At 45.0% G+C, this 27184-nt stretch overlaps 1 protein-coding gene across 1 annotated transcript in view; it reads left to right on the forward strand.

Moving 5' to 3' along the window:
* The window catches only part of LOC111978943 (potassium/sodium hyperpolarization-activated cyclic nucleotide-gated channel 2-like), a 66336-nt gene that overhangs the window by 14459 nt on the left and 24693 nt on the right, over positions 1-27184 (forward strand). Inside the window, exons 4-5 of the mRNA XM_070448769.1 lie at positions 8072-8233; positions 26645-26863. Coding sequence (XP_070304870.1) covers positions 8072-8233; positions 26645-26863 — 381 coding nt within the window. The remainder of the gene's footprint in view (positions 1-8071; positions 8234-26644; positions 26864-27184) is intronic.

Below are 27184 nucleotides of genomic sequence, written 5' to 3' on the forward strand. Positions count from 1 at the left end.
CCTCTCCACAATGGCCAGACCAGAGAGCTGTGGTAAGGACATCAGGATAAAATTGTAGACCTGCACAAGGCTGGGATGGGCTACAGGACAATAGGCAAGCAGCTTGGTGAGAAGGCAACAACTGTTGGCGCAATTATTAGAAAATGGAAGAAGTTCAAGATGACGGTCAATCACCCTCGTCTGGGGCTCCATGCAAGATCTCACCCGTGGGGCATCAATGATCATGAGGAAGGTGAGGGATCAGCCCAGAACTACATGGCAGGACCTGGTAATGACCTGAGAGAGCTGGGACCACAGTCTCAAAGAAAACCATTAGTAACACACTACGCCGCATAGATTAAAATCCTGCAGCGCACGCAAGTGTCCCCCTGCTAAGCCAGCGCATGTCCAGGCCCGTCTGAAGTTTGCCATGGACATTGGATGATCCAGAGAGAATGTGGGGAAGGTCATGGTCGATGAACAAAAATAACTTTTTGGTTAAACTCCACTCGCGTGTTTGGAGGAAGAAAGAAGATGAGTACAACAAAGAACACCATCCCACTGTGAAGCATGGGGGTGGAAACATCATTCTTTGGGGTGTTTTCTGCAAAGGGGACCAGGCGACTGACCGTGTAGAGGGGAGGATGGATGGGGCCATGTATCGTGAGATTTGGAAAACCTCCTTCCCTCAGAAGAGCATTGAAGAGCGGTGGCTGGGTCTTCAGCATGACAATGATCCCAATACACACAGCCGGGAACAAAGGAGTGGCTTCGTAAGAAGCATCTAAGGTCCTGGAGTGGCCTAGCCAGTCTCCAGACCTAAGCCCATAGAAATCTTTGGAGGGAGTTGAAAGTCCGTTTGCCACAGCACAGCCCAACACACTGAGGATCTGGAGAGGTCTGATGGAGGATGGGCCAAAATACCCGCCAGTGTGTGAAACCTGGTAAGAACTTACAGGAAACGTTGATCTCTTGAATTGCAACAAAGGTTTTGTACAAATTATTAAGTTCTGCTTTGATGTATCAAATACTTATTCCACCATAAAATGCAAATTAATTCATTAAAAATCACAATGTGATTTTCTGGATTTTTTTTTAATTGTCTCTCAAGTTGAAGTGTACCTAATGATAAAAAATACAGACCTCTACATGCTTTGTAAGTAGGAAAACCTGCCAAAATTGCAGTGTATCAAATACTTGTTCTCCCCACTGTACATCTGTATTTCTGCCACAAGGAAACCAAACTGACCGCAAGGACAATCACCTTTCAACGACCCCTGAGGAAAGTATTAACAAAACACAAGATGGAAAACGAAATGCAGTTTAGTCAGAGTATGGTGCATTGCTAACTCACAGTCACTGACTGATGACTTTGTCCTCATACAGTACCTCTACAAGGGCTGCGATTGGACATTGAATCACCAGTTGATATTTCGAAATGCCACTTTAACCTTCAGGCCTTGTGACAGTTGGTTTCTATGAGCTGGAAACGGACAAAATACTGCACTTCATCACATTCTATTTATAAAGAGTCCAACTGCTGCTTAGAGGTCAACTCGTGATTAGTGACATGTTAACCAGCTGAGGAGGAGAGGGTCAGACACACTGTTAGATGTATTATTATTTTTGTTCTTAAAGGGGTACACCACACTTGTCACTGGGGTGGTACTCTGTTAGGTCATCCTTTGTACCTTTAGACATTGTAACGAGTGCGCTGAGAGTCGGGAAGCAAGAGGGAGTGTTTTAACAAATAAACACAACATAATACAAAACAAGAAAACACGAACAACGCACAGACATGAAAACAGAAACAGAAACAAAACACCTGGGGAAGGAACCAAAGGGAGTGACATATATATAGGGAAGGTAATCAGGGAAGTGATGGAGTCCAGGTGAGTCTGATGACGCGCAGGTGCGCGTAACGAGGGTGACAAGCGTGCACCATAATGAGCAGCCTGGTGACCTAGAGGTCGGAGAGGAGGCACACGGGACAGATATACTGTAGGTACATAATTGTACCCCAGTTCATAAACTCAGATAGTACCTTTTCTAACATATAGTCCACAGGTACAAAGGTGTGTTTTTGTAAAAGGTACATTTTGCCTTTATAAGGAACCACTACATTGACAAAGCCATTTGTTCCTTGTAGGTGGCTAAAATGTATCCCTACCATAGACCACTTAAACTGGTACAACACTCACGGGTGACCAAAAAATAACTATCTGAAAGCTACACCCCCACTAAGCCATGCCTCCAATATAATTTCCCAGTGTGCCATGCCTTTTCAAGTGCATTGTAGAGTTACCCCCCATGACTGTATTTGTTAGTGATAGCGACCATGGCTGTTGAATTCATTTATTTTTCCAATCCTGTGGCCTTCACCAAATGAGTTCCTAGGCAAATGTTATCATTAAAACTAAACTCTTTATAAGGCCTTATTTTGAGCCTACTTTTACCATGATACAGTGACCTGAAAACTCATAGTTTACAGGCCACATCAGGCCTGCAAGCAGTGTTGCAAAATTCCGATAACTTTTCCCAAATTCCCAGATTTTCCAGAAATCCTGGTTGAAGGATACGGATTTCTTGCTTATTCCTTCACGTTTCCAGGAATCTTACACCTGGGATTTCTGGAAAACCTGGGAATATTGGGAGAGTTACCAGGATTTTGCAACCCTACCTGCAAGTCACGTTATACTGGCATGCAAAGTGATGTGCAATTCCTATTGGAATCCAGCCAGAGTTAGGCTTTCCAAAAGCTGGAATTTTTATTCACCTGCAACCTGCACTCAGAATGACTGCCAGGGTTAGGGACATTGTGAGGAGACTTCCTAAGGCATTTAAACTGGAACAATCATTTCAGTAAAGGGTACAAAAAATCGAAATAAATGAGTTGATTATTTAGAATTTTTTGGGTTATTTATATCTGTGTTAGCATAAGATTAATCAATCAATGTAATGCAAAAAATACAGATATAAAACAATTCTAAAAAATCTACCTGCAGTGAGCATGCTGTAAAATATCATAATGATAATGATTATGGTACTAATTGGCCTTTTATGGCACCACACAGTGACAAAGCCGTTAGTTCCTTTTTAAGTGGCAAAAACATCATTGTATCTTTTGGTGGGTACAAATATGTACCTTTCTTCAATGCATTACCGTACAGTACCATGTGAGATCACATGTGTATCTCTGAAGGTACATCATGTGTATTTTGATCTTTGTACCCCAGGGAACAATACTGTACTCAAAGGAGATGATTGTGGACTACAGGAAAAATAAGACCGAGCACGCCCCCATTCTCATCGACGGGGCTGCAGTGAAAGCAGGTTGAGAGCTTCAAGTTCCTTGGTGTCCACATCACCAACAAACTGACATGGTCCAAGCACACCAAGACAGTCGTGAAGAGGGCACAACAAAACCTATTCCCCTCAGGAGACTGAAAAGATTTGGCATGGTCCTCAGATCCTCAAAAGGTTCTACAGCTGCACCATTGAGAGCATCCTGACTGGTTGCACACTGCCTGGTATGGCAACTGCTCTGCCTCCGACCACAAGGCGCTAAGAGGATAGTGCGAACGGCCCAGTACATCACTGGGGCCAAACTTTCTGCCATCCAGGACCTATATACCAGGCGGTGTCAGAGGAAGACCCTAAATTGTCCAAGACTCCAGCCACCCTTGTCATAGACTGTTCTCTCTGCTACCGCACGGAAAGAGGTACGGGAGCGGCCAAGTCTAGGTCCAAGAGGCTGCTAAACAGCTTCTACCCCCAAGCCTTAAGACTCCTGAACATCTAATCAAATGGCTACCCAGACTATGTGCATTGCCACCCCACTCCCCCTCTTTTACACCGCTGCTACTCTCTGTTTATCATCTATGCATAGTCACTTTAATAACTCTACCTACATTGTACATTCTGTCATAGTTGAAGTGTACCTATGATGAAAATTACAGGCCTCTCTCATCTTTTTAAGTGGGAGAACTTGCACAATTGGTGGCTGACTAAATACTTTTTTGCCCCACTGTACATGTAGGCAGAGTTATTAAAGTGACTATGCATAGATGATAACAGAGAGTAGCAGCGGTGTAAAAGAGGGGGAGGGGGGTGGCAATGCACATAGTCTGGGTGGCCATTTGATTAGATGTTCCGGAGTCTTAAGGCTTGGAGGTAGAAGCTGTTTAGCAGCCTCTTGGACCTAGACATGGCACTCCAGTACCTCTTTCCGTGCGGTAGCAGAGAGAACAGTCTATGACAAGGGTGGCTGGAGTCTTGGACAATTTAGGGTCTTCCTCTGACACCGCCTGGTATATAGGTCCTGGATGGCAGAAAGTTTGGCCCCAGTGATGTACTGGGCCGTTCGCACTATCCTCTATAGYGCCTTGYGGTCGGAGGCAGAGCAGTTGCCATACCAGGCAGTGATGCAACCAGTCAGGATGCTCTCAATGGTGCAGCTGTAGAACCTTTTGAGGATCTGAGGACCATGCCAAATCTTTTCAGTCTCCTGAGGGGGAATAGGTTTTGTTGTGCCCTCTTCACGACTGTCTTGGTGTGCTTGGACCATGTCAGTTTGTTGGTGATGTGGACACCAAGGAACTTGAAGCTCTCAACCTGCTTTCACTGCAGCCCCGTCGATGAGAATGGGGGCGTGCTCGGTCTTATTTTTCCTGTAGTCCACAATCATCTCCTTTGAGTACAGTATTGTTCCCTGGGGTACAAAGATCAAAATRCACATGATGTACCTTCAGAGATACACATGTGATCTCACATGGTTCTGTACGGTAATGCATTGAAGAAAGGTACATATTTGTACCCACCAAAAGATACAATGATGTTTTTGCCACTTAAAAGGAACTAACGGCTTTGTCAMTGTGGTGGTGCCATAAAAGGCCAATTAGTACCATAATCATTATCATTATGATATTTTACAGCATGCTCCACTGCAGGTAGATTTTTTAGAATTGTTTTAAATATCTGTATTTTTGCATTTACATTGATTGATTAATCTTATGCTACACAGATATAAATAACCCAAAAAATTCTAAATTAATCAACTCATTTATTTCGATTTTTTGTACCCTTTACTGAAATGATTGTTCCAGTTTAAATGCCTTAGGAAGTCTCCTCACAATGTCCCTAACCCTGGCAGTCATTCTGAGTGCAGGTTGCAGGTGAATAAAAATTCCAGCTTTTGGAAAGCCTAACTCTGGCTGGATTCCAATAGGAATTGCACATCACTTTGCATGCCAGTATAACGTGACTTGCAGGTAGGGTTGCAAAATCCTGGTAACTCTCCCAATATTCCCAGGTTTTCCAGAAATCCCAGGTGTAAGATTCCTGGAAACGTGAAGGAATAAGCAAGAAATCCAGTATCCTTCAACCAGGATTTCTGGAAAATCTGGGAATTTGGGAAAAGTTATCGGAATTTTGCAACACTGCTTGCAGGCCTGATGTGGCCTGTAAACTATGAGTTTCAGGTCACTGTATCATGGTAAAAGTAGGCCTCAAAATAAGGCCTTATAAAGAGTTTAGTTTTAATGATAACATTTGCCTAGGAACTCATTTGGTGAAGGCCACAGGATTGGAAAAATAAATGAATTCAACAGCCATGTCGCTATCACTAACAAATACAGTCATGGGGGGTAACTCTACAATGCACTTGAAAAGGCATRGCACACTGGGAAATTATATTGGAGGCATGGCTTAGTGGGGGTGTAGCTTTCAGATAGTTATTTTTTGGTCACCCGTGAGTGTTGTACCAGTTTAAGTGGTCTATGGTAGGGATACATTTTAGCCACYTACAAGGAACAAATGGCTTTGTCAATGTAGTGGTTCCTTATAAAGGCAAAATGTACCTTTTACAAAAACACACCTTTGTACCTGTGGACTATACAGTATGTAAGAAAGGTACTATCTGAGTTATGAACTGGGGTACAATTATGTACCTACAGTATATCTGTCACGTGTGCTCCCTCTCCGACCTCTAGGTCACCAGGCTGCTCATTATGGTGCACGCTTGTCACCCTCGTTACGCGCACCTGCGCGTCATCAGACTCACCTGGACTCCATCACTTCCCTGATTACCTTCCCTATATATGTCACTCCCTTTGGTTCCTTCCCCAGGTGTTATTGTTTCTGTTTCTGTTTCATGTCTGTGCGTTGTTCGTGTTTCTTGTTTTGTATTATGTTGTGTTTATTTGTTAAAACACTCCCTCTTGCTTCCCGACTCTCAGCGCACTCGTTACAATGTCTAAAGGTACAAAGGATGACCTAACAGAGTACCACCCCAGTGACAAGTGTGTGTACCCCTTTAAGAACAAAAATAATAATACATCTAACAGTGTGTCTGACCCTCTCCTCCTCAGCTGGTTAACATGTCACTAATCACGAGTTGACCTCTAAGCAGCAGTTGGACTCTTTATAAATAGATGTGATGAAGTGCAGTATTTTGTCCGTTTCCAGCTCATAGAAACCAACTGTCACAAGGCCTGAAAGGTTAAAGTGGCATTTCRAAATATCAACTGGTGATTCATGTCCAATCRCAGCCCTTGTAGAGGTACTGTATGAGGACAAAGTCATCAGTCAGTGACTGTGAGTTAGCAATGCACCATACTCTGACTAAACTGCATTTCGTTTTCCATCTTGTGTTTTGTTAATACTTTCTCAGGGGTCGTTGAAAGGTGATTGTCCTTGCGGTCAGTTTGGTTTCTTGTGCAGAAATACAGATGTATATGTTTTGGTGAATTTTGTCTAGTTGGGCTTAGAGAAGCATAGACAGATTTTAGCTGGTTACCCCATGATTTCAGCCATCACACCAAAGTACTAATAGATGGTTGGCTAAAGTGACAACCTTGTGACTGAAGATGTTTGATAAGTGAGATGACGTATCAGGAATCCTGATGGTTTCCTGTCCATCACACAGAGAGAGAGAGAGTGTGTGTGTGCGCGTCTGTGCCTACAGATTTGTGTACTGGTATGTGTTTGTGCGGTAGTGAGTGAGAGACTCCTGTCATGTGTGTTACATCTCTGATTGATGTGTTGTACCTGGCTGTAACAMATGTCTGCTCTGTTCCTGCTGTGTCTGATGGGGAGCTGTCTTTCCTCTCTCATTAATCATGCTTGGTGTGGTCCAACGGTACAGCAGGCAACATGGTACTGCTGACTGGAGTCTTCTCATTTAATCCTGCTTCTAGGACTTGTCATCTTGATCACTAGAGAATTTTGCATTAACTCTTAAGGATCTCTACAGATCGGTGTCCCAACCACGGGACATTTGAGCTAATGTGCGCTAATGCAATTAGCATGAGGTTGTAAGTAACAAGAACATTTCCCAGGACATAGACATACCTGATATTGGCAGAAAGCTTAAATTGTTGTTAATCTAACTGCACTGTCCAATTTACAGTAGCTATTACAGTGAAAGAATACCATGATATTGTTTGAGGAGAGTGCACAGTTATGAACTTGAAAAGTTATTAATAAACCAATTAGGCACATTTGGGCAGTCTTGATACAACAWTTTGAACATAAATGCAATGCTTCATTGGATCAGTCTAAAACGTTGCACATACACTGCTGCCATCTAGTGGCCAAAATCTAATTTGTGCCTGGGCTGGAATAATACATTATGGCCTTTCTCTTGTATTTCAAAGATGATGGTACAAAAAAACATATTTTTTCTTTGTATTATCTTTTACCAGCTCTAATGTGTTATATTCTTCTACATTAATTTCACATTTCCACAAAGTGTTTCCTTTCAAATGGTATCAAGAATATGCATATCCTTGCTTCAGGTCCTGAGCTACAGGCAGTTAGATTTGGGTATGTCATTTTAGGTTAAAATTGAAAAAAAGCGGCGGAGGTTTTAAACAGGAAATCTCAAATGAAACAGAATTCCGTGACTGTGATTCTGTTTCTCGCTTTCTTTCTCTCTCTCTATTTCTCTCTTTCTCTCTCACTCTCTCTCTTTCTCTCTCTGCTTCTCTATCTCTCTCTTGCACAGGCACACATACACACACACATACACACTCTCTCTCTCTCATCCTTTCTCTCCACTTGAACTAATTCTCTGTCTCTCTATCTGTTTCAGATCTTCCATATGACCTATGACCTGGCCAGTGCGGTGATGCGTATCTTCAACCTGATTGGTATGATGCTGTTGCTGTGTCACTGGGATGGCTGTCTACAGTTCCTGGTTCCCATGCTGCAGGACTTCCCCTCAGACTGCTGGGTCTCCCTCAACAAGATGGTGGTATGTGTTTGATTCATGACATCGTTTACATTCATAAGTTAAACCAACGAGTAGAGAGGCAATAGGAAACATCAGTCATAAGCCATTCATGAATCAGTTCTTATTCATAAACAATAAGAATAGTCTCCCACACTTACACAATGCACATATCAGTAGTATTTAGTAACCACAGAAGCATTTCATAAGATAGGCTCAACGCTTGCTTTAATACAGATACTCTTGTTGATTTATCGATTGCCCAAAAGACCTTCATCTAATTGCTCTTGATGAAAGCTTCCTAATGAAGGCTTATTGGGAAAACACATCAATGTGTTTTAACTAGAAATCAATCCAATGAGTAGTTCTATTGATGGTTGTTTGAACTGTCTCCTGTTAGAACCGTCAGCCAGTGAGCCAGACACAGCCAGCAGAGCCATCTAAGGACGAGCGAGGGAAAGCCCTCTCGTTCTCTCACCGGGGTGGGGCGATGACAGGAAAGATTAAAGGGGTGAAATGGGAATGTGTCCGGGCAGCTGGCTCCTTTGTTCCTGTCTCTCTTCTCTGAGAGATAAAAGCCCACTGTTTATACACTCTTAGAAAAAAGGTTTCCAAAAGGGTTCTTTGGCTCTCCCCATAGGAGAACCCTTTTTGGTTCCAGGTAGAACCCTTTTTGGTTCCAAGTAGAACTCTTTTGGGTTCCATGTAGAACCCTCTGTGGAAAGGGATTTACATGGAACCCAAAAGGTTTCTACCTGGAACCAAAAGGGTTCTCCTATGGGGACAGTCAAAGAACCTATAAACACTCTAAGAGTGTATAAACCGTTTTTAGGTTAAATATAACCTTTTTTTCCAAGAGTGTAGGTCCATCCGTCAGCCCAGCCTTTTACAGGTCCATGGAAAACTGCCCTGTCTCCCAGGCCCTAGCCACGAGGCACAGCTCTAAATGGGGTTTTAAACGGATTGGGTTCTGTTCCTCTGCCGTCATTGGGCCTGTAAATCTCGTACATTTTCTGTTAGTTAAAAATTTTCCTGCAGGGAAGATGTTGAAGTGTGTTCCTTTTTATCAACGTACAGAACTAATACCCCATCAAATGAATCCCCCGGTGGGCCTTAAGCAATGAGAAGAGAAAACAAGTGTTTTCCTTTCATCCAAGTTGTGAAGGAACGAATCCCTCTTGGTTTGTGATGTTCGATTGAATTATGCTAGACTGTTATCTGTGCTGTGTTTTCACCTGTTTGATGTTTAAAATCAGGTCAGTTGATTGAGAAAGGTGATTACAACCTTGTGAAGTATTGCAGGGTTCAGGTGAGGGGTCAAGTGACCAGAATAGATATTAGTTGATCAGTTGATTGATCAGGTAACCATAATAATCTGAAAGGCTTGTTTGAGAATGTGATGAGAACAGTGAGGATCATGTGGATCGGCCAGGACACTCTCTCTAACGAAAGGTTCAGAACATCACATCCTACCTGTCAGGAGCGTTATTGACAGTTCCCATAATTGTGATGTCAGACTGTAATAAACCTCCATAACCTTCTCTGACAGATACTTAATGTCATTCATATGACAACCCAACACAGGCATTCTGACTGGCCACCTCAAAGCAAAAACTCTCTCCCACTCTGACAGCTAGCCTAGCTCTGGCAGGCCGTTGACTTCCTCCTCCTCCTCCCCCCACCTAGTATAACCAAGGCCAGGATCTCTCCAGAGGGCTGTCACTCTTTAGCGAGCGGCCCAGGTTGGCAGGATGCAGTGTTCCCGAGGCCCCCTGAGACCTCCCTCCTATTGAGTGGCTGGCTACTCGTAATATTATCCACTATGTAGCAGCCAGGACATCCATCATCACTACTAGACCTACACACGCTAAAGTACAGGCCAGTGGAGGTGACAGGAGGGCACACAGGCAGTAACTCATGGAGGGCGAGGTGAGGCGGATGGGGGCAAGGGCGGGCGGGTTGTAACCCTTTTGAAGAGTATAAACTGCCTGTTCCCTTCTTTGTTGAATGGATGATGTCACATAAGGCTAATTATTCAGTCATAGAGCGGTAGAATTCCAAAATACACAACCTAAACGGGTTCTTTGGCTGTCCCCATAGGAGAACAATAGCAATTACCATGGCAATTAAGCATCGATTCTTGAACATTTTAAATAGACGGATGTTACAACCACCAGGGAACGCTGATCAATTCTAGTCCGTTCTATCAATTTGAATTCTATGTTGGGAGGGATTGTGGATTAACAGTGAGAGAGAGTTTGTTTTTCCTCTGCAGACAGAAGAGCCATGCGTCACAGGAGTGAAGGGGCTAAATGGATAATGATAGCGGCAGCAGCAGCAAACAGACAGTCAGGCTTTCAGAACTGTAATTATTGGTGTTGATTAAACACTACCGTAAAGAACAGACGTGCTTAACTGAAACGACTGGCCAAGATATACGGAGGCTCTTGTGTACCTTGAGAAAAACTGCTTCCTTGAGACGTCAGTCTCTGCCACAGGAGACTGGTGAATGGAGGAAGGCTCATAATGGCTGGAATGGATTAATGGAATGGCATCAAACACATGGAAACCATATGTTTGATAYCATTCCATTTATTCCATACCAGCCATTACAATGAACCCGTCCTCCGATTTAAAGTAACACCAGCCACCACTTCCCTCTGTGCGTTACTGCATATACAATAACTAGTCTATCCCACCCGGCAAAAACTAGTTAAATAAACGTTGTTTTCCACATAATTTCAATCCCCAAAATCTATGTGATGACATTGAATCAATGTGGGAAACTGATTGGATTTGCAAGAAGAAAACCTAAGGGCATTTCATATTTTTAACCTAAATCCAATGATGGCGAGATTTCTTTATTTCACGTTGAATAACAACTCGACCAAATGTAAATCAAAACTAGATATTGAGCTGACGTCTGTGCCCAGTGGGATACTGATCCCGTCTGTGCCCAGTATCAGGGTGGGCTAAAGTGAATTTCGAGTTTCAGAGCCCGTATCCAACGCTACATAATTAACTGTGATCAGACCCCCAACGGGTACCGAGTGGAAACAGTCATTTGAAATCAGTGAAGGAATCAGACATAATAAGTTTGTTGTCACTGTCTGAGAGAGAGGCAAGACAAAGGAAGAGATCATATCTAGCCCCATTATCTGGTCTGGGTTTTGAGTGTGTGAATAATCCCACCAAAGTCATATGTTCCTGAATGTACAGCAGGGGGTGTATTGCGGCTATGTGACAGTGCAAGGGGTTTTACACTGTCTAGGGCAGCGTTTCCCAAACTCTGTCCTCGGTACCGCAAGGGTGGCACGTTTTGTTTTTTGAATCAGCTGTGTAGTGCTAGAGCAAAAAACGAAATGTTCACCCCTTGGGGTCTGGAAAACGCTGGTCTAGGAGGTCGGGGCATAGGCAATGACTTAAATGTAAAGGCACAGGAGACCGGAGCGCAGTGCAAACAAAGAGGCTTTTATTAAGAAAAGGCTCATTAAATCCTGGCTCTTTCAGAGCTCTACAGGGTCCGATTTTAAACATAGAAAACAAAACAAAGTCAACAGGGCTAGCCAAAACCTTAAACTCTGCTAATCATATCGGTCCTAGCAATACCTTCGCGCGACGTGTGCTCTCCCCCAAAATGAGCGCTGCACACCTTTACATCTTTAGGCTGTCAATTAGAGGGCTGCCACATCCTCATTGAGGGGACCGTGTTCAGCTGCAGCTTGTTCCCCTAGCCCTGCTGTACCACAARCCAATTCATTCTAACATATGGAGAACTGGGGTTTGCCAGAAAACAACATATTGAAACTAACAGCAACATGGGAACAAACACCTCTGTAGATTTTGTCTAGACTATGTATATGATAAAGGGCAAATGGCAAGCAAATTAATCATATGAAGAGAAAGGTTAGCTAAGCTTCTACCACATTGCATGTGGAGTTCAGTGGTTCCATGTTATAATATAGCGTCTCTCTGGCCTTATCTACTGTACTGCTCCTCTGTGGAACCCAAGTAAACCCTATTAGACACGTCCATCAGAGCTGCTGTTTCCCTTCCAAAAAAAGGCTTTATGAGAATGGATCCAGACTCCCACACTACAGACCCCATCATCATCATGGCAGAGATAGATAAAAAAAAGGATGCCACTGTTCCTCTGGTGCTGGGAATGAATGGGCTCGAAAAGAGGATGTCTGGCCTTCTGCTCACAGATTAAACAAATATATGACAGTGTTGTGTTCTCCTCCCGGTGGTATTGATGGAGGGAGAGCGATGCTGCGTGGTGGGGGTGGGGGGGGGGGGGGGGGTGAGACAGAAAGAGAGAGAGAGATGGCCTGGCTGTCTCTGTCTTGGGCTGGTCACTATAAATTCAGTCAAGCTAGTGTAATAGAGTCTGCGGCTGCAGACAGGGCTGAGCTGTCGGCTTCATAACGTGCTGTTCTATATCTGCTGATATTTGCTCAGCTTATCGCTCCCCAACTACACGTGTTGATTGTCTCTCATTGGCTCTCTCTCTTTACATGCCTATCACGGCCAAGCAAAGCCCTGGCCCCCTTTTTGTTCTGAGAAAGGGAAAATATATGGGAATGTGCAAGCGCAAAGCAAACATACATCTCTGTGTTCTGGGTTCTTTTGTTTGCCTGTGTTGGCTATGACCCAGTTCCTTTGCGGTGAGGTCGACTGTTTAAAAAAAAAAAATAAATATAAATATATATATATATATATATATATATATATATATATATAGGTCGCCGTTGTAAATGAGAACTTGTTCTCAACTGGCCTTCCTGGTTAAATAAAGGTGATAATATATATATATATATATATATTTCACTTTAATTTAACCAGGAAGGCCAGTTGAGAACAAGTTCTCATTTACAACGGCGACCTGGCCAAGATAAAGCAAAGCAGTGCGACACAAACAACACAGAGGTACACATTGGATAAACAAATGTACAGTCAATAGCACATAAGAAAAAACTCTATACAGTGTGTGCAAATTAGGTAAGATGGGAGGTAAGGAAATAAATAGGCCGTACTGGCGAAGTAATTACAATTTAGCAATTTAACACTGGAGTGATAGATGTGCAGAAGATGAATGTGCAAGTAGAGATACTGGGTGCAAAGGAGCAAAAAAATAAATAACCATATGGGGATGAGGTAGTTGGATGGGCTATTTACTGATGGGCTATGTACAGGTGCAATGATCTGTGAGATGCTCTGACAGCTGATGCTTAAAGTTAGTGAGGGAGATATGAGTCTCCAGCCTCAGTGATTTTTGCAATTCGTTTCAGTCATTGGCAGCAGAGAACTGGAAGGAAAGACGGGCAAAGGTAGGAATAGGCTTTGGGGTTGACCAGTGAAATATACCTGCTGGAGCGTGTGCTACGGGTGGGTGCTCTATGGTGACCAGTGAGCTGAGATAAGGTAGGGGCTTTACCTAGCAAAGACTTATAGATGACCTGGAGCCGGTGAGTTTGGCGAAGAATATGAAGTGAGGGCCAGCCAACGAAGGCATACAGGTCGCAGTGGTGGGTAGTATATGGGCTTTGGTGACAAAACGGATGGCACTGTGATAGACTGCATCCAATTTGCTGAGTAGTGTTGGAGGCTGTTTTGTAAATTACATCGCTGAAGTCAAGGATCGGTAGGATAGTCAGTTTTATGAGTGTATGTTTGCAGCATGAGTGAAGGATGCTTTGTTGCAAAATAGGAAGCTGATTCTAGATTTAATTTTGGATTGGAGGTGCTTAATGTGAGTCTGAAAGGAGAGTTTACAGTCTAACCAGACGCCTAGGTATTTGTAATTGTCCACATTACAGAACCGTCCAGAGTAGTGATGCTGGACATGCGGGCAGGTGCGGGCAGTGATCGGTTGAAGCATGCATTTAGTTTTACTTGCATTTCAGAGCAATTGGAGGCCACGGAAGGAAGTTGTATTGCATTGAAGCTCGTCTGGAGGTTAGTTAAGCAGTGTCCAAAGAAGGGCCAGAAGTATACAGAATGGTGTCGTCTGCGTAAGGTGGATCAGAGAATCACCAGCTGCAAGAGCGACATCATTGATGTATACAGAGAAAAGAGTCTTGAGAGAATTGACAACAGACAACAGGCCCTCCAATTTGACACACTGAAATCTGTCTGAGCAGTAGTTGGTGAACCAGGCGAGGCAGTCATTTGAGAAACCAAGGCTGTTGAGTCTGCCGATAACAATGTGGTGATTGACAGAGTCGAAAGCCTTGGCCAGGTCGATGAATACGGCTGCACAGTATTGTCTTTTATCGGTGGTGGTTATGACATCATTTAGGACCTTGAGCGTGGCTGAGGTACAGCCATGACCAGCTCGGAAACCAGATTGCATACCAGAGAAGGTACAGTGGATTCAAAATGGTCGGGGGATCTGTTTGTTAACTTGGCTTTCGAAGACCCTAGAAATGCAGGGTAGGATAGATATAGGTCTGTAACAGTTTGGGTCTAGAGTGTCTCCCCCTTTGAAGAGGGGATGACCGCAGCACGCTTTCCAATCATCTTGGGGATCTCAGACGATACGAAAGACAGGTTGAACAGGCTAGTAATAGGGGTTGCAACAATGCGGCGGATAATTTTACAAAGAGGAGGGTCCAGATTGTCTTGCCCAGCTGATTTGTAGGGTCCAGATTTTGCAACTCTTTCAGGACATCAGCTATCTGGATTTGGGTGAAGGAGAAATGGGGGAGGTTTGGGTAAGTTGCTGTGAGGGGTGCAGAGTTGTTGACCAAGGTAGGGGTAGCCAGGTGGAAAGCATGGCCAGCCGTAGAAAAATGCTTATTGAAATTCTCAAATTAATGTGATTTTTCAGTGGTAACAGTTGTTTCCTAGCCTCAGTGGCAGTGGGCAGCTGGGACAGGTGGCTCTTATTCTCCATGGACTTTACAATGTCCCAGAACTTTTTGGGTTGTGCTACAGGATGCAAAATGCTTTTTGAAAGCTAGCCTTTGCTTCCTGACTGCCTGTGTATATTGGTTCCTAACTTCCCTGAAAAGTTGCATATCGCGGGGGCTATTCGATGTAAATGCAGTACGCCACAGGATGTTTTGTGCTGGTCGAGGGCAAGTCCAGGTCTGGAAGGAACCAAGGCTATATCTGTTCCTGGTTCAATATTTTTGGAAAGGGGCATGCTTATTAAAGCTGGTGAGGAAAGCACTTTTTAAAGAATAACCAGGCTATCCTCTACTGACGGACTAGGTCGATATCCTTCCAGGATACCAAGGCCAGGTCGATTTAGAAAGGCCTGCTCGCTGAAATATTTTAGGGAGCGTTTGACAGCGATGAGGAGTGGTCATTTGACCGCAGACCCATTATGGACGCAGGCAATGAGGCAGTGATCGCTGAAAATCCTGTTTGAAGGACAGCAGAGGTGTATTTAGAGGCAGGTTGGTCAGTATGATATCTGTGAGGGTGTCCGTGTTTACGGATTTGGGGTTGTACCTGGTAGGTTCATTGAATAATTTGTGTGAGATTGAGGGCATCTAGCTTAGATTGTGGAACGGCCGGGGTGTTAAGCATGTCCCAGTTTAGGACATCACTACAGTACGAGCTCTAAAGATAGATGGGGGGTAATCAATTCACATATGGTGTCCAGGCACAGCTGGGGCAGAAGGTGGTCTATAACAAGCGACAATGGTGAGAGACTTGTTTCTGGAAAGGTGGATTTTTAGAAGTAGAAGCTCAAATTGTTTGGGCACAGACCTGGATAGTATGACAGAACTCTGCAGGCTATATCTGCAGTAGATTGCAACTCCACCCCCTTTGGCAGTTCTATCTTGTTGGAAAATGTTATAGTTAGGGATGGAAATTTCAGGATTTTTGGTGGCCTTCCTAAGCCAGGATTCAGAGACGGCTAGGACATCCAAGTTATCAGAGTGTGCTAAAGCAGTGAATAAAACAAACTTAGGGAGGAGGCTTCTAATGTTAACATGCATGAAACCAAGGCTTTTACGGTTACAGAAGTCAACAAATGAGAGCGCCTGGGCAATGGGAGTGGAGTTAGGCGCTGCAGGGCCTGGATTAACCTCTACTTTACCAGAGGAACAGAGGAGGAGTAGGATAAGGGTACGGCTAAAGGCTATAAGAACTGGTCGTCTAGTGCGTTCTGAACAGAGAGTAAAAGGAGCAGGTTTCTGGGCACGGAAGAATAGAGTCAAGGCATAATGTACAGACAAGGGTATGGTAGGATGTGAATACAGTGGAGGTAAATCTAGGCATTGAGTGACGATGAGAGAGGTTTTGTCTCTAGAATCATCATTTAGACCAGGTGAGCTCACCGCATGTGTGGGAGGTGAAACAAAAGGGCTAGCTAAGGCATATTGAGCAGGGCTGGAGGCTATACAGTGAAATWAKACAATAATGGGCCTTCAGGCGACGTCGCAACCTGTTGAAACCCCTCGGGCGAATTACGTCAGTAGACCAGTCGTAATTTTTATTTTATTTGTATTTTATCTTTATTTAACTAGGCAAGTCAGTTAAGAACAAATTCTTATTTTCATTGACGGCCTAGGAACAACTGCCTTGTTCAGGGGCAGAACGACAGGTTTTTACCTTGTCAGCTCGGGGATTCGATCTTGCAACCTTTCGGTTACTAGCCCAACGCTCTGACCACTAGGCTACCTGCCACCCCAAATGGATCGCCGGGGATCCGTGTCGGCAGAAAAAGGGGTCCAGGCCAATTGGCAAAATATGTATTGTAGCCCAAGGAGTGGCTGATGGCCTAGCACGAGGCTAGTTCCAGGCTCACTGGCGCTTACTTCGGGACAGAGACGTTAGCCAGGGGGTAGCCACTCAGATAGCAGATAGCTAGCTGTGATGATCCAGGTGAAAAGGTTGAGAGCTTGCGGTAGGAAACTGGAGATGTGGAGAAAAAGCAGTCCGGTATGCTCTGGGTTGAATCACGCTGTGCAGACTGGCAGGAGTTGACCGAGCTAAGATTAGCTGATGACCGCTAGCAGTGGCTAACTGACTACTAGCTAGTAGCTAGTTAGCTGGCTAACTTAAGTTGGGGGTTCCGGTTCTAAAGTATAGAAAATAGCAGATCCATACCACATTGGGTGAGGTGGGTTGCAGAAGAGTATGTTGAAACTGAGGTTAAAAACATAAAAAATATATACGAAATATTTACGAAAGAAAAAAGATACATACACGGGACACGACAAGACAAAGACGTCTGAACTGCTACGCCATCTTGGAATCAATTGTACTGATCGGGTATAGCTTATGTATGGTCTGGACATACTACTTGCGTACAGTGAGCCAGCAGAGTGTATCAAAGAAAATAAACGTAAAAAATATTGGGACACAGCCCCTAAGGATTCAAGGAGACCCCGATGTCATCAATTACATCCTGTTCTCCTCTACCTACTACTGTACTTCCAAGCCAGGCTCTCAAAACCTGAGCATATAGCTTCCTATCCATTTACATTTAAGTCATTTAGCAGACGCTCTTATCCAGAGCGACTTACAAATTGGTGCATTCACCTTATGACATCCAGTGGAACAGCCACTTTACAATAGTGCATCTAAATCTTTTAAGGGGGGGGGGGGTGAGAAGGATTACTTTATCCTATCCTAGGTATTCCTTAAAGAGGTGGGGTTTCAGGTGTCTCCGGAAGGTGGTGATTGACTCCGCTGTCCTGGCATCGTGAGGGAGTTTGTTCCACCATTGGGGGGCCAGAGCAGCGAACAGTTTTGACTGGGCTGAGCGGGAACTGTACTTCCTCAGTGGTAGGGAGGCGAGCAGGCCAGAGGTGGATGAACGCAGTGCCCTTGTTTGGGTGTAGGGCCTGATCAGAGCCTGAAGGTACTGAGGTGCCGTTCCCCTCACAGCTCCGTAGGCAAGCACCATGGTCTTGTAGCGGATGCGAGCTTCAACTGGAAGCCAGTGGAGAGAGCGGAGGAGCGGGGTGACGTGAGAGAACTTGGGAAGGTTGAACACCAGACGGGCTGCGGCGTTCTGGATGAGTTGTAGGGGTTTAATGGCACAGGCAGGGAGCCCAGCCAACAGCGAGTTGCAGTAATCCAGACGGGAGATGACAAGTGCCTGGATTAGGACCTGCGCCGCTTCCTGTGTGAGGCAGGGTCGTACTCTGCGGATGTTGTAGAGCATGAACCTACAGGAACGGGCCACCGCCTTGATGTTAGTTGAGAACGACAGGGTGTTGTCCAGGATCACGCCAAGGTTCTTAGCTCTCTGGGAGGAGGACACAATGGAGTTGTCAACCGTGATGGCGAGATCATGGAACGGGCAGTCCCTCCCCGTGAGGAAGAGCAGCTCCGTCTTGCCGAGGTTCAGCTTGAGGGTGATATCTGCAACATTCAAGAGCATCGCCACCTGGTCATCAGAAGGGGGAAAGGAGAAGATAATTGTGTCTCTTGCATAGCAATGATAGGAGAGACCATGTGAGGTTTAGACAGAGCCAAGTGACTTGGTGTAAGTCGAGAATAGGAAGGGCCTAGAACAGAGCCCTGGGGACACCATGTGTGAGAGCACGTGGTGAGGAGACAGATTCTCGCCACGCACCTGGTAGGAGCGACCTGTCAGTAGGACGCAATCCAAGCGTGGGCCGCCGGAGATGCCAACTCGGAGAGGGTGGAGAGGAGGATCTGATGGTTCACTATCGAAGGCAGCCGATAGGTCTGAAGGATGAGAGCAGAGGAGAGAGAGTTAGCTTTAGCAGTGCGGAGCGCCTCCGTGATACAGAGAAGAGCAGCTCCGTTGAATGACTAGTCTTGAAACTGACTGATTTGGATCAAGTAAGGCATTCGAGAGGATAGCAGGAGAACTGGCCAAGACGCACGTTCAAGTAGTTTTGGAGTAGAAAAGAAAGAAGGTGAACTGGTCTGTAGTTGTTTGACATCGGAGGATCGAGTTAGGTTCAGAAGGGGTGCAACTCTCGCTCTCTGAGACGGAAGGGACGTAGCCAGCGCGGGTCAGTGGAAGTTGGATGAGCCGAGGTAGGTAAGGAGAAGGTCTCCGGAATGGTCTGGAGAAGAGAGGAGGGGGATACGGTCAAGCGGGCAGGTTGTTGGGCGGCGCCGTCACAAGAGCGAATTTCATCTGGAGAGAGGGAGAAAGAGGTCAGAGCACAGGGTAGGGCAGTGTAGCAGAACCAGCCGGTGTCGTTTGAGCTAGCAAACGAGATCGATCTCGACCCTTCTTTTACACACAACCCCTTTACAAGTAGGGAAGCCCTGCCACGCACGCCGAAAGGGAAGCGGGTGGAGGGAGGGGATCAGGGAGCGACGAGGAAGGGGAAACACACAACTAAGGTTAGAGGATGCGTGAATTTTAAGTGTGAAAGGGCTTTATTGCACAGACGAAGAAGCATGTAAGAGAGAGAGTAAAGATGCCAGCGACCCAGAGGAGGCGAGTTTCCTCCATTTCCGCTCGGCTGGCCCGGATCCTGTTCTGTGACTCGCACATGAGTCGTCGAGCCACCGGAGCGGTATGGGGAGGACCGAGCCGGCCTGAGGATATAGGGACACTAGAAGTCAAAGGATCAGAAAGGAGAGAGGAGGGTTGAGGGAGCGCAGAATCGGAGATAGTGTTGGATGAAGGTTTGAGCCAGGGAGAGATGATGGGAGGAAGAGGAGAAGAGAATCGGGGAGAAGAGAGCGACAGCTGGACGCGCGAACACCGAGTATCGGCAGTGGTGGGATGTTGATGAGAGCGAGAGGAAAGGATACAAGTATAGTGGTCGGAGACTTGGAGGGAAGTTGCAATGAGGTTAGTGGAAGAACAGCATCTAGTAAAGATGAGGTCAGCGTATTGCCTGCCTTGTGAGTAGGGGGGAAGGTGAGAGGGTGAGTCAAAAGAGGAGAGGAGTGGAAAGAAGGGAGGCAGAGAGGAATGATCAAAGGTAGACGTGGGGAGGTTAAAGTCGCCCAGAACTGTGAGTGAGCCGTCCTCAGAAAGGAGCTTATCAAGTTCAAGCTCATTGATAAACTCTCTGAGGGAACTTGGAGGGCGATAAATGATAAGATGTTAAGCTTGAAAGGGCTGGTAATCGTGACAGGCAATACAAAGGAGGCGATAGACAGATGGGTAGGGAGAAAGAGAGAATGACCACTTGGAGAGATGAGGACTCCGGCCCACGCTGACCAGAAGCTCTCGGGGTGGTCGAACACGTGGCGACGAAAGAGAGAGTAGGAGTAGCAGTGTTATCTGTGGTGATCCATGTTTCCGTCATGCCAAAAGTCGAGGGACTGGAGGAAGCATAGGCTGAGATGAACTTGCCTTGTTGGCCGAGTCGCAGTTCAGAGGCTACGCGGAGACGGGAACTCCACGTGGTCGTGCGCGCTGGGACCACCAGTTAGGGGCCGCGACGCGGTGTGAAGCTTTTATGGTCTGTGCAGAGAGGAGAGAACAGGGATAGACAGACACATAGTTGACAGCTACAGAAGAGGCTAGCTAATGCAAAAGGAGATTGGAATGACAAGTGGACTACACGTCCGAATTCAGAAAGTTAAGCTACTGTGCAAAATCTTATTTGACTAAAATGATAAAATGATAGAACTGGCTGAAGTAGCCTAGCTAGCATGCTGCGTGTTGACCTTTGTTTGAAAGTGTAGCTGGCCAGGTAACGGCTAGATAATTAGTTCTAAACTACACAATTGTCTTAGAACAAGACAGCAAGACAACTATGTAGCAGCTAACCACTAGCTTCTAACACTACACACAAATCGTTCCGTGTAATGTAATAGTTTCTACAGTGCTGCTATTCGGTAGAAGTTGCTAGCTAGAGTGTAGAGCAGTGTTAGCATTGACTGCAGTGTTGACTAGTAAGGAAATGAAGGCCAACGCGGCGGACGAAAATAGCTGGCTAGTCTAACCGAAAATACTCTACCCCACAGTTATCTTGATACAAAGACAGCAAAGACAATACTATGCTGAAGCTAACACTACACTAATCAAGTGTTCCGTCGTTTCCGTTGAATGTAATAGTTTCTACAGTGCGGCTATTCGGTGGCTAGCTGGCTAGCTAGCAGTGTTGATTACGTTCCGTTAGTTAAAGGACGAAAATAGCTGGCTAGCTAACTAGAAAAATCGCTCTAACAACAAATTATCTTTGATACAAAGAACGGCTACTGTAGCTAGCTACGATAAACAAATCAAACCGGTTGTACTGTAATGAAATGAAATGAAATGTGATCTACCTGTGGAGCGAAGCGGAATGCGACCGGTGTTTGAATGCGGAAGTGTTTTTCAGATGGGGAATGAACCTAATAGTTTAAACAGTATGGGGTAGCCCCCTGTAATCCATAGGAAGTCTGTTTGGAAGGCTAGTATAGCATCCCTTTCATAGTTTGAACAGATGTTTACACATGTATCAACTTCCTGTATTGACGTGCCCAGTGGGTTAACCCCTGAGATGCCTCTTCTCATCTCCCTCCTCTCTCTCATTCTCACTCACTACCTCACTTCACTCACCTCTCTCTCTCTCTCCTCTCTCTCTCTCTCTTCTCTCTCTCTCTCTCTCATCTCTCTCTCTCTCTCTCTCCTCTCCCTCTCCCTTCTCCTTCTCTCCTCGTCTCTCTCTCTCTCTCTCCCTCTCTCTCTTCTCTCTTCTCTTCTCTCTCGTCTTCCTCTTCCTCTCTCCTCCTTTCTCTCTTTTCGCCGTCGCCTCCCGCTCTTTCCCTCTGATTCGACTCTCTTTCCTCCAGCTGCCTGGGCTATCAAGCCAAATGCTCATCATTCATCCTTATTCACCTCTCACTCTATTGTTTTCTGTTTCTGTTTTCCCACATCCACATTTAGCCGCAACCCCTGCAGTGGGGCCAACGGTTTATTTTAAGAACTCTCTTCCTTCTGTTTTTATTACCTGAGAAAACAGTCCTCCTTTCACTCTAACCATTTAATACAGAAGTCCTAGATATGGATCAGCTAGTGTCCAGGGTTCTACTGATAGATAAGCCAGAGAACCAGTGTTTTGGAGGATATATTGACGCGGGTGTTTGTTAGGCCGGACAAAGTCGAGGGCTGGCAAACCGTGCCAATATGTCCTCCAAACACCGGCTTCGAGGGCATTATCACTTTTATACACGGATCTAACATACTCAAATAATGATAACATATTTCCATTAAAAAACGTTATTATTAGTATTCAATCTACACTGCTCAAAAAAATAAAGAACACTTAAACACGACATGTAACTCCAAGTCAATCAACACTTCTGTGAAATCAAACTGTCCCATAGGAAGCAACACTGATTGAACAATAATTCCACATGCTGTTGTGTCGCAAATGAATAGACAAAAGGTGAAAATATAGTGGCAAATTAGCAAGAACCCCAAAAGGGAATTGATTCTCAAAGGTGGTGACCACAGACCACTTCTCAGTTCCTATGCTTCCTGGCTGATGTTTTGGTCACTTTTTGAATGCTGGCGGTGCTTCTCACTCTAGTGGTAGCATGAGACGGAGTCTACAACCCACACAAAGTACAGGTAGTCAGTTCATCCAGGATGCACATCATATAGCCGAGCTGTGCAAAAGTTTGCTGTGTCTGCACATAGTGTCCAGACATGGAGGCGCTACAGAGACAGGACATCAGCAGAACGTGGAGGAAGCCGTAGGAGGGCAACAACCCAGCAGCAGGACCGCTACTCCGCTTTGTGCAGCAGGAGGTCACTGCCAGCGCCCTGCAAAATGACCTCCAGCAGCCACAAATGTGCATGTGTCTGCTCAAACTCGGTAAAACAGACTCCTATGAGGGTGTATGAGGGCCCGACGTCCCAGGTGGGGTTGTGCTTACAGCCCAACACCGTGAGGACGTTTGGCATTTGCCAGAGAACACCAAGATTGGCAAATTCGCACTGGCGCCCTGTGCTCTTCACAGATGAAAGCAGGTTCAACTGAGCACATGAGCACATGTGACAGACGTGACAGAGTCTGGAAGACACGTGGAGAACGTTTGGCTGCCTGCAACATCCTCCAGCATGACCGGTTTGGCGATGGGTCAGCATGGTGTGGGGTGGCATTTCTTTGTGGGCCGCACAGCCCTCCATGTGCTCGCCAGAGGTACCCTGACTGCCATTAGTTACCAAGATGAGATCCTTAGACCCTTGTGAGACCATATGCTGAACACATGCACATTTGGGCCTGCTGGAGGTCATTTCTGGGGCGCTGGCAGTGCACCTCCTTGCACAAAGGCGAGGTAGCGGTCTCTGCTGTTTGTTGCCCCTACGGCTTCCCTCCACGTCTCCTGATGTACTGGCCTGTCTCCTGGTAGCGCCCCATCTCTGGACACTATGCTGACAGACACAGCAAAACCTTTTTGCACAGCTCGCAATTGATGTGCCATCCTGGATGAATCTGCACTACTGAGCCACTTGTGTGGGTTGAGACTCCGTCCTCATGCTAAACTAGAGTGAGAGCACCGCCAGCATTCAAAAGTGACGAAAAACATCAGCCAGGAAGCATAGGAACGAGAAGTGGTCTGGTGGTCACACTCTGCAGATCATTCTTTTTTTGGTGGTCTTGCTATTTGCCATAATTTCCACCTTTTGTCTATTCCATTTGCACAACAGCAGTGTGAAATGTATTGTCAATCAGTGTGCTCTAAGTGGACAGTTTGATTTCACAGAAGTGTGATTGACTTGGAGTTACATTGTGTTGTTTAAGTGTTCCCTTTATTTTTTTGAGCAGTGTATTTCATCCTTCCACAAGATATGGTCCCGTCACAAATCTAGGGTTTCTACCCAAGCCGGCTGGTCGTTCATTCTATCGGCTCGGTTGCCAGAGACTCGACCCAGTCGTTTAGTCTTTTGGTTCATTATCTATGAACGTTACCCAGTCGTTGGTTCTAAATGTTYCATTGCCATACTGGCTGGAAATGTTCTTATCCCTTGCTTGCTAGCTAGCCAACTACAGMAAAGTAACGGCATTTGCATTTGTTAAAGCTGTTTTCTAGTGACATTTATTTCGATACATCCATAACAATGCGCTAATGAGGTGCAATTTCGCCTGGCATAAAAATTGTGCTCGCTGTCTGTCTCGCCTGACATTTGCAACATTGTTTCAATATTTATGTCCAAAAGTAATGAACGAGTCGGGATGAAACAGACAGGCAGGCAGCGTTTCTCAGCCAGTCGAAGTCATGAATCAGCTGACATAATTTTTATGGATATATACAAAGAAATGTAAATTGAAAAAAGCTAAAACGAAACAAAGTCAGCTAGTTTGCAGTCTTTCCATCTTCAGTTCGAACTGATTGTGTTAGCTGGGTTGTTGGCTAGCTACTCTGAACAACAGTGTTCTGGACAGCAAGGTTTATACAAATCCTCGCTGTTGAAAACTAAATGTTAGTGTAAAAGAATTGTGAGATAATGTCTAGATGCTTTTTTTTGTGGAGATCAAGTTTAGAAATTGCTTGGCTGGGGTGGATTGAGACAGTGGATTGCGCAGTCAGATGGAACAGAGTAAATAGGCATTTTAAAGTCATAGATTTAGCCGGAGGTAACTGTTGGAATAGACACCTGCTGGAATGCGGTTTTAACCAATCAGCATTCAGGATTAGACCCACCTGTTGTATAATATATGTTGTTTCAGCATAGCATATTATAGTAGAAGAGTGTACATGTAGCTGTTTAAAACAAAGAGAAACAGAAGAGCTTTGTTGTATTTGCAAGACAAATTCCCTCCCCAATAAAGTTTCTCTATTCTATTCTATCATAGTCGATTACATTTAAACCTACACCACTGAATGCAGTCTGGAGGGGAGAGCAGGACAAAGTGGAACATTTTGACTGCAGTCTCTAGCTGTACCCTTTCCCTGCTCTGCTCTGCTGTGTGTCGTGGGCGGTAGAGAAGGGCATGGGAAATAAGAAATCTATGGAGGCCTTGACTTTGTATCAGTACAGAACATTGTGTGCTTGGTAGGAATAATGGATAACTGAACTGCTTCTCAGTTGGCCACAAGGTGTTGTTGACATCAGAGGCTCCCTGGATAGGGGCTATGTTCCAACACTATCATCCGGTCCCAATTCTCCCCCCCCAGCCCTTCCCCTTGGCCATATCCATATTTTGCAGATCTGTAAAGTGTTAGCAATATGGTTGAAGCTCCACCACTGCACTACTTATACCTATCCAGATGCTTCAGATCTGGTAACGTCAAAGGGTTATGGCCAAGGGGAGGGAGTATGGAGTGAAGTGGGACTGGCTGGCATCCTTTCCTTGTGACTTTTCTTTCCACTAACAGACAGGTGAAAGGGTTTTAGAGGTCTCTATGGCTGTCTCTTCAGCTGTAAACACAATTCAAATAATAATTCAAACAAGGAGAGGAGGCAAGGAAAGGAAGCTATTCAAAAGTACTGGGACTTGGCCAGACTATTAGGACGTGGCCTTTAGTTGCTTCTTTCCTGGACATTTTCTGTTGACTACACAGCCCGCACTGCAAGAAATTGCTGAGATTGTACCAAAAACAAACTGCAATATTTCGAATCGACTGGAGAACACTCACTGTAATACAAAATGAGTGGAATACTGCACCTCTGCACCTTTAAATTATTGGCGCCATCTCATAGACGTGCATAAAAATGAATTCTGCTCCACAGTATTGTTTTTATTGGTTGCATAATGTCACCCTGTGTGTGTGTTGTTGTCGTTGTTGTGGTGTGTGGATTGAGATTCAGATTTGTGAAATGGCATATTTAATTGCCTCTCATTAAAGGAAAATACCCCAAAACTGTTGGTATTTGTTTCGTTAGTCCGTTGTTGACATAGTCCTAAAATTGTGCTTGTCAGCAATCAAATTGTCAAGATATGTAACTTAAAAAATACAGAAATCATCCCCGTATGATGCATTTTGCAAAATATATCTTAAACTTGATTGCGGACAAGCGAAACATTTTGGGACAGTACCAAAGGTTTTCGGGTGGAATTTTCCTTTAAAGTCTCTATGGAAATCAGTTCAGAACCTCCTCTACCTCTCACTGATTAGGCCTCACAGGATTCCCCCAATCTCTCTCTCTCTCTCTGTTTCTTTCTTTCTCTCTTTCTCTTTCTCTCTTTCTCTCCTCACTCTGTCTCACTTTCTTTCTCTCTTTCTTTCTACCTCTTTCTTTCTCCCTCTCCCTCTCTCTCTCTCTAACCCTCTTTCACTCCCTCTCTCCCCCTTTCCCACCCACCCTAATTATCCTTCTCGTCCTCTCTATCTCTCTCCCTCTCTTTATCTCCCCTGAGTCCTCATTTATACAACTTCCTCTCCGTGTCCCCTTTGTCCCCAATTCTCAATTTTCTGCCCTCTCTATCTCCTACCCTCCTCTCGGTCTCTCTCTCCCTGTGCGTTTTTGTCTCTTACTTTGAGTCACCAACTTCCTCCATTCCTTCTCCTCTCCTCCCCAAATGGGTAACTTCTGTCTTTAATCCATATTTAAAATATTTTCTGTTTAATTTCTCTGTCTTTCTGCAGAATGACACCTGGTCGGAGCTATATTCGTTTGCAGTGTTCAAGGCGATGAGCCACATGCTGTGTATCGGCTACGGTCGGCAGGCCCCGGAGAGCCTGTCTGATATCTGGCTCACCATGCTCAGTATGATCGTCGGGGCCACCTGCTATGCTGTGTTCATAGGCCATGCCACAGCACTCATCCAGTCCCTGGACTCGTCCCGACGACAGTACCAGGAGAAGGTAAGGAGCCTCTCCCTTCATCATCCTTCCGCTATTGCTCAATTCTGTTACAACTATGGTGACGATCATGTTGCCTGAATGGTGCAGTGAAATTATAGCTTCCTTTCCTGTGTATTAACACATGAATGAATGAATAAATGAACTGCCATTACTCCTTTACTGCTAAGCTATTCTTTCTCTTCATATTACTTCTGATATAAATAATTATACACTTATTATTAGCTATGTAACAATTACATAGTAAAATGTAGTGATCATTAATAAAGTAATACTTACTTTATTTTATTATTGAACCACTAAGGACCATTTGGTTTTACCTAG

Source organism: Salvelinus sp. IW2-2015, linkage group LG19, assembly GCF_002910315.2.
Source record: "Salvelinus sp. IW2-2015 linkage group LG19, ASM291031v2, whole genome shotgun sequence".
Classification (NCBI taxonomy): domain Eukaryota; kingdom Metazoa; phylum Chordata; class Actinopteri; order Salmoniformes; family Salmonidae; genus Salvelinus; species Salvelinus sp. IW2-2015.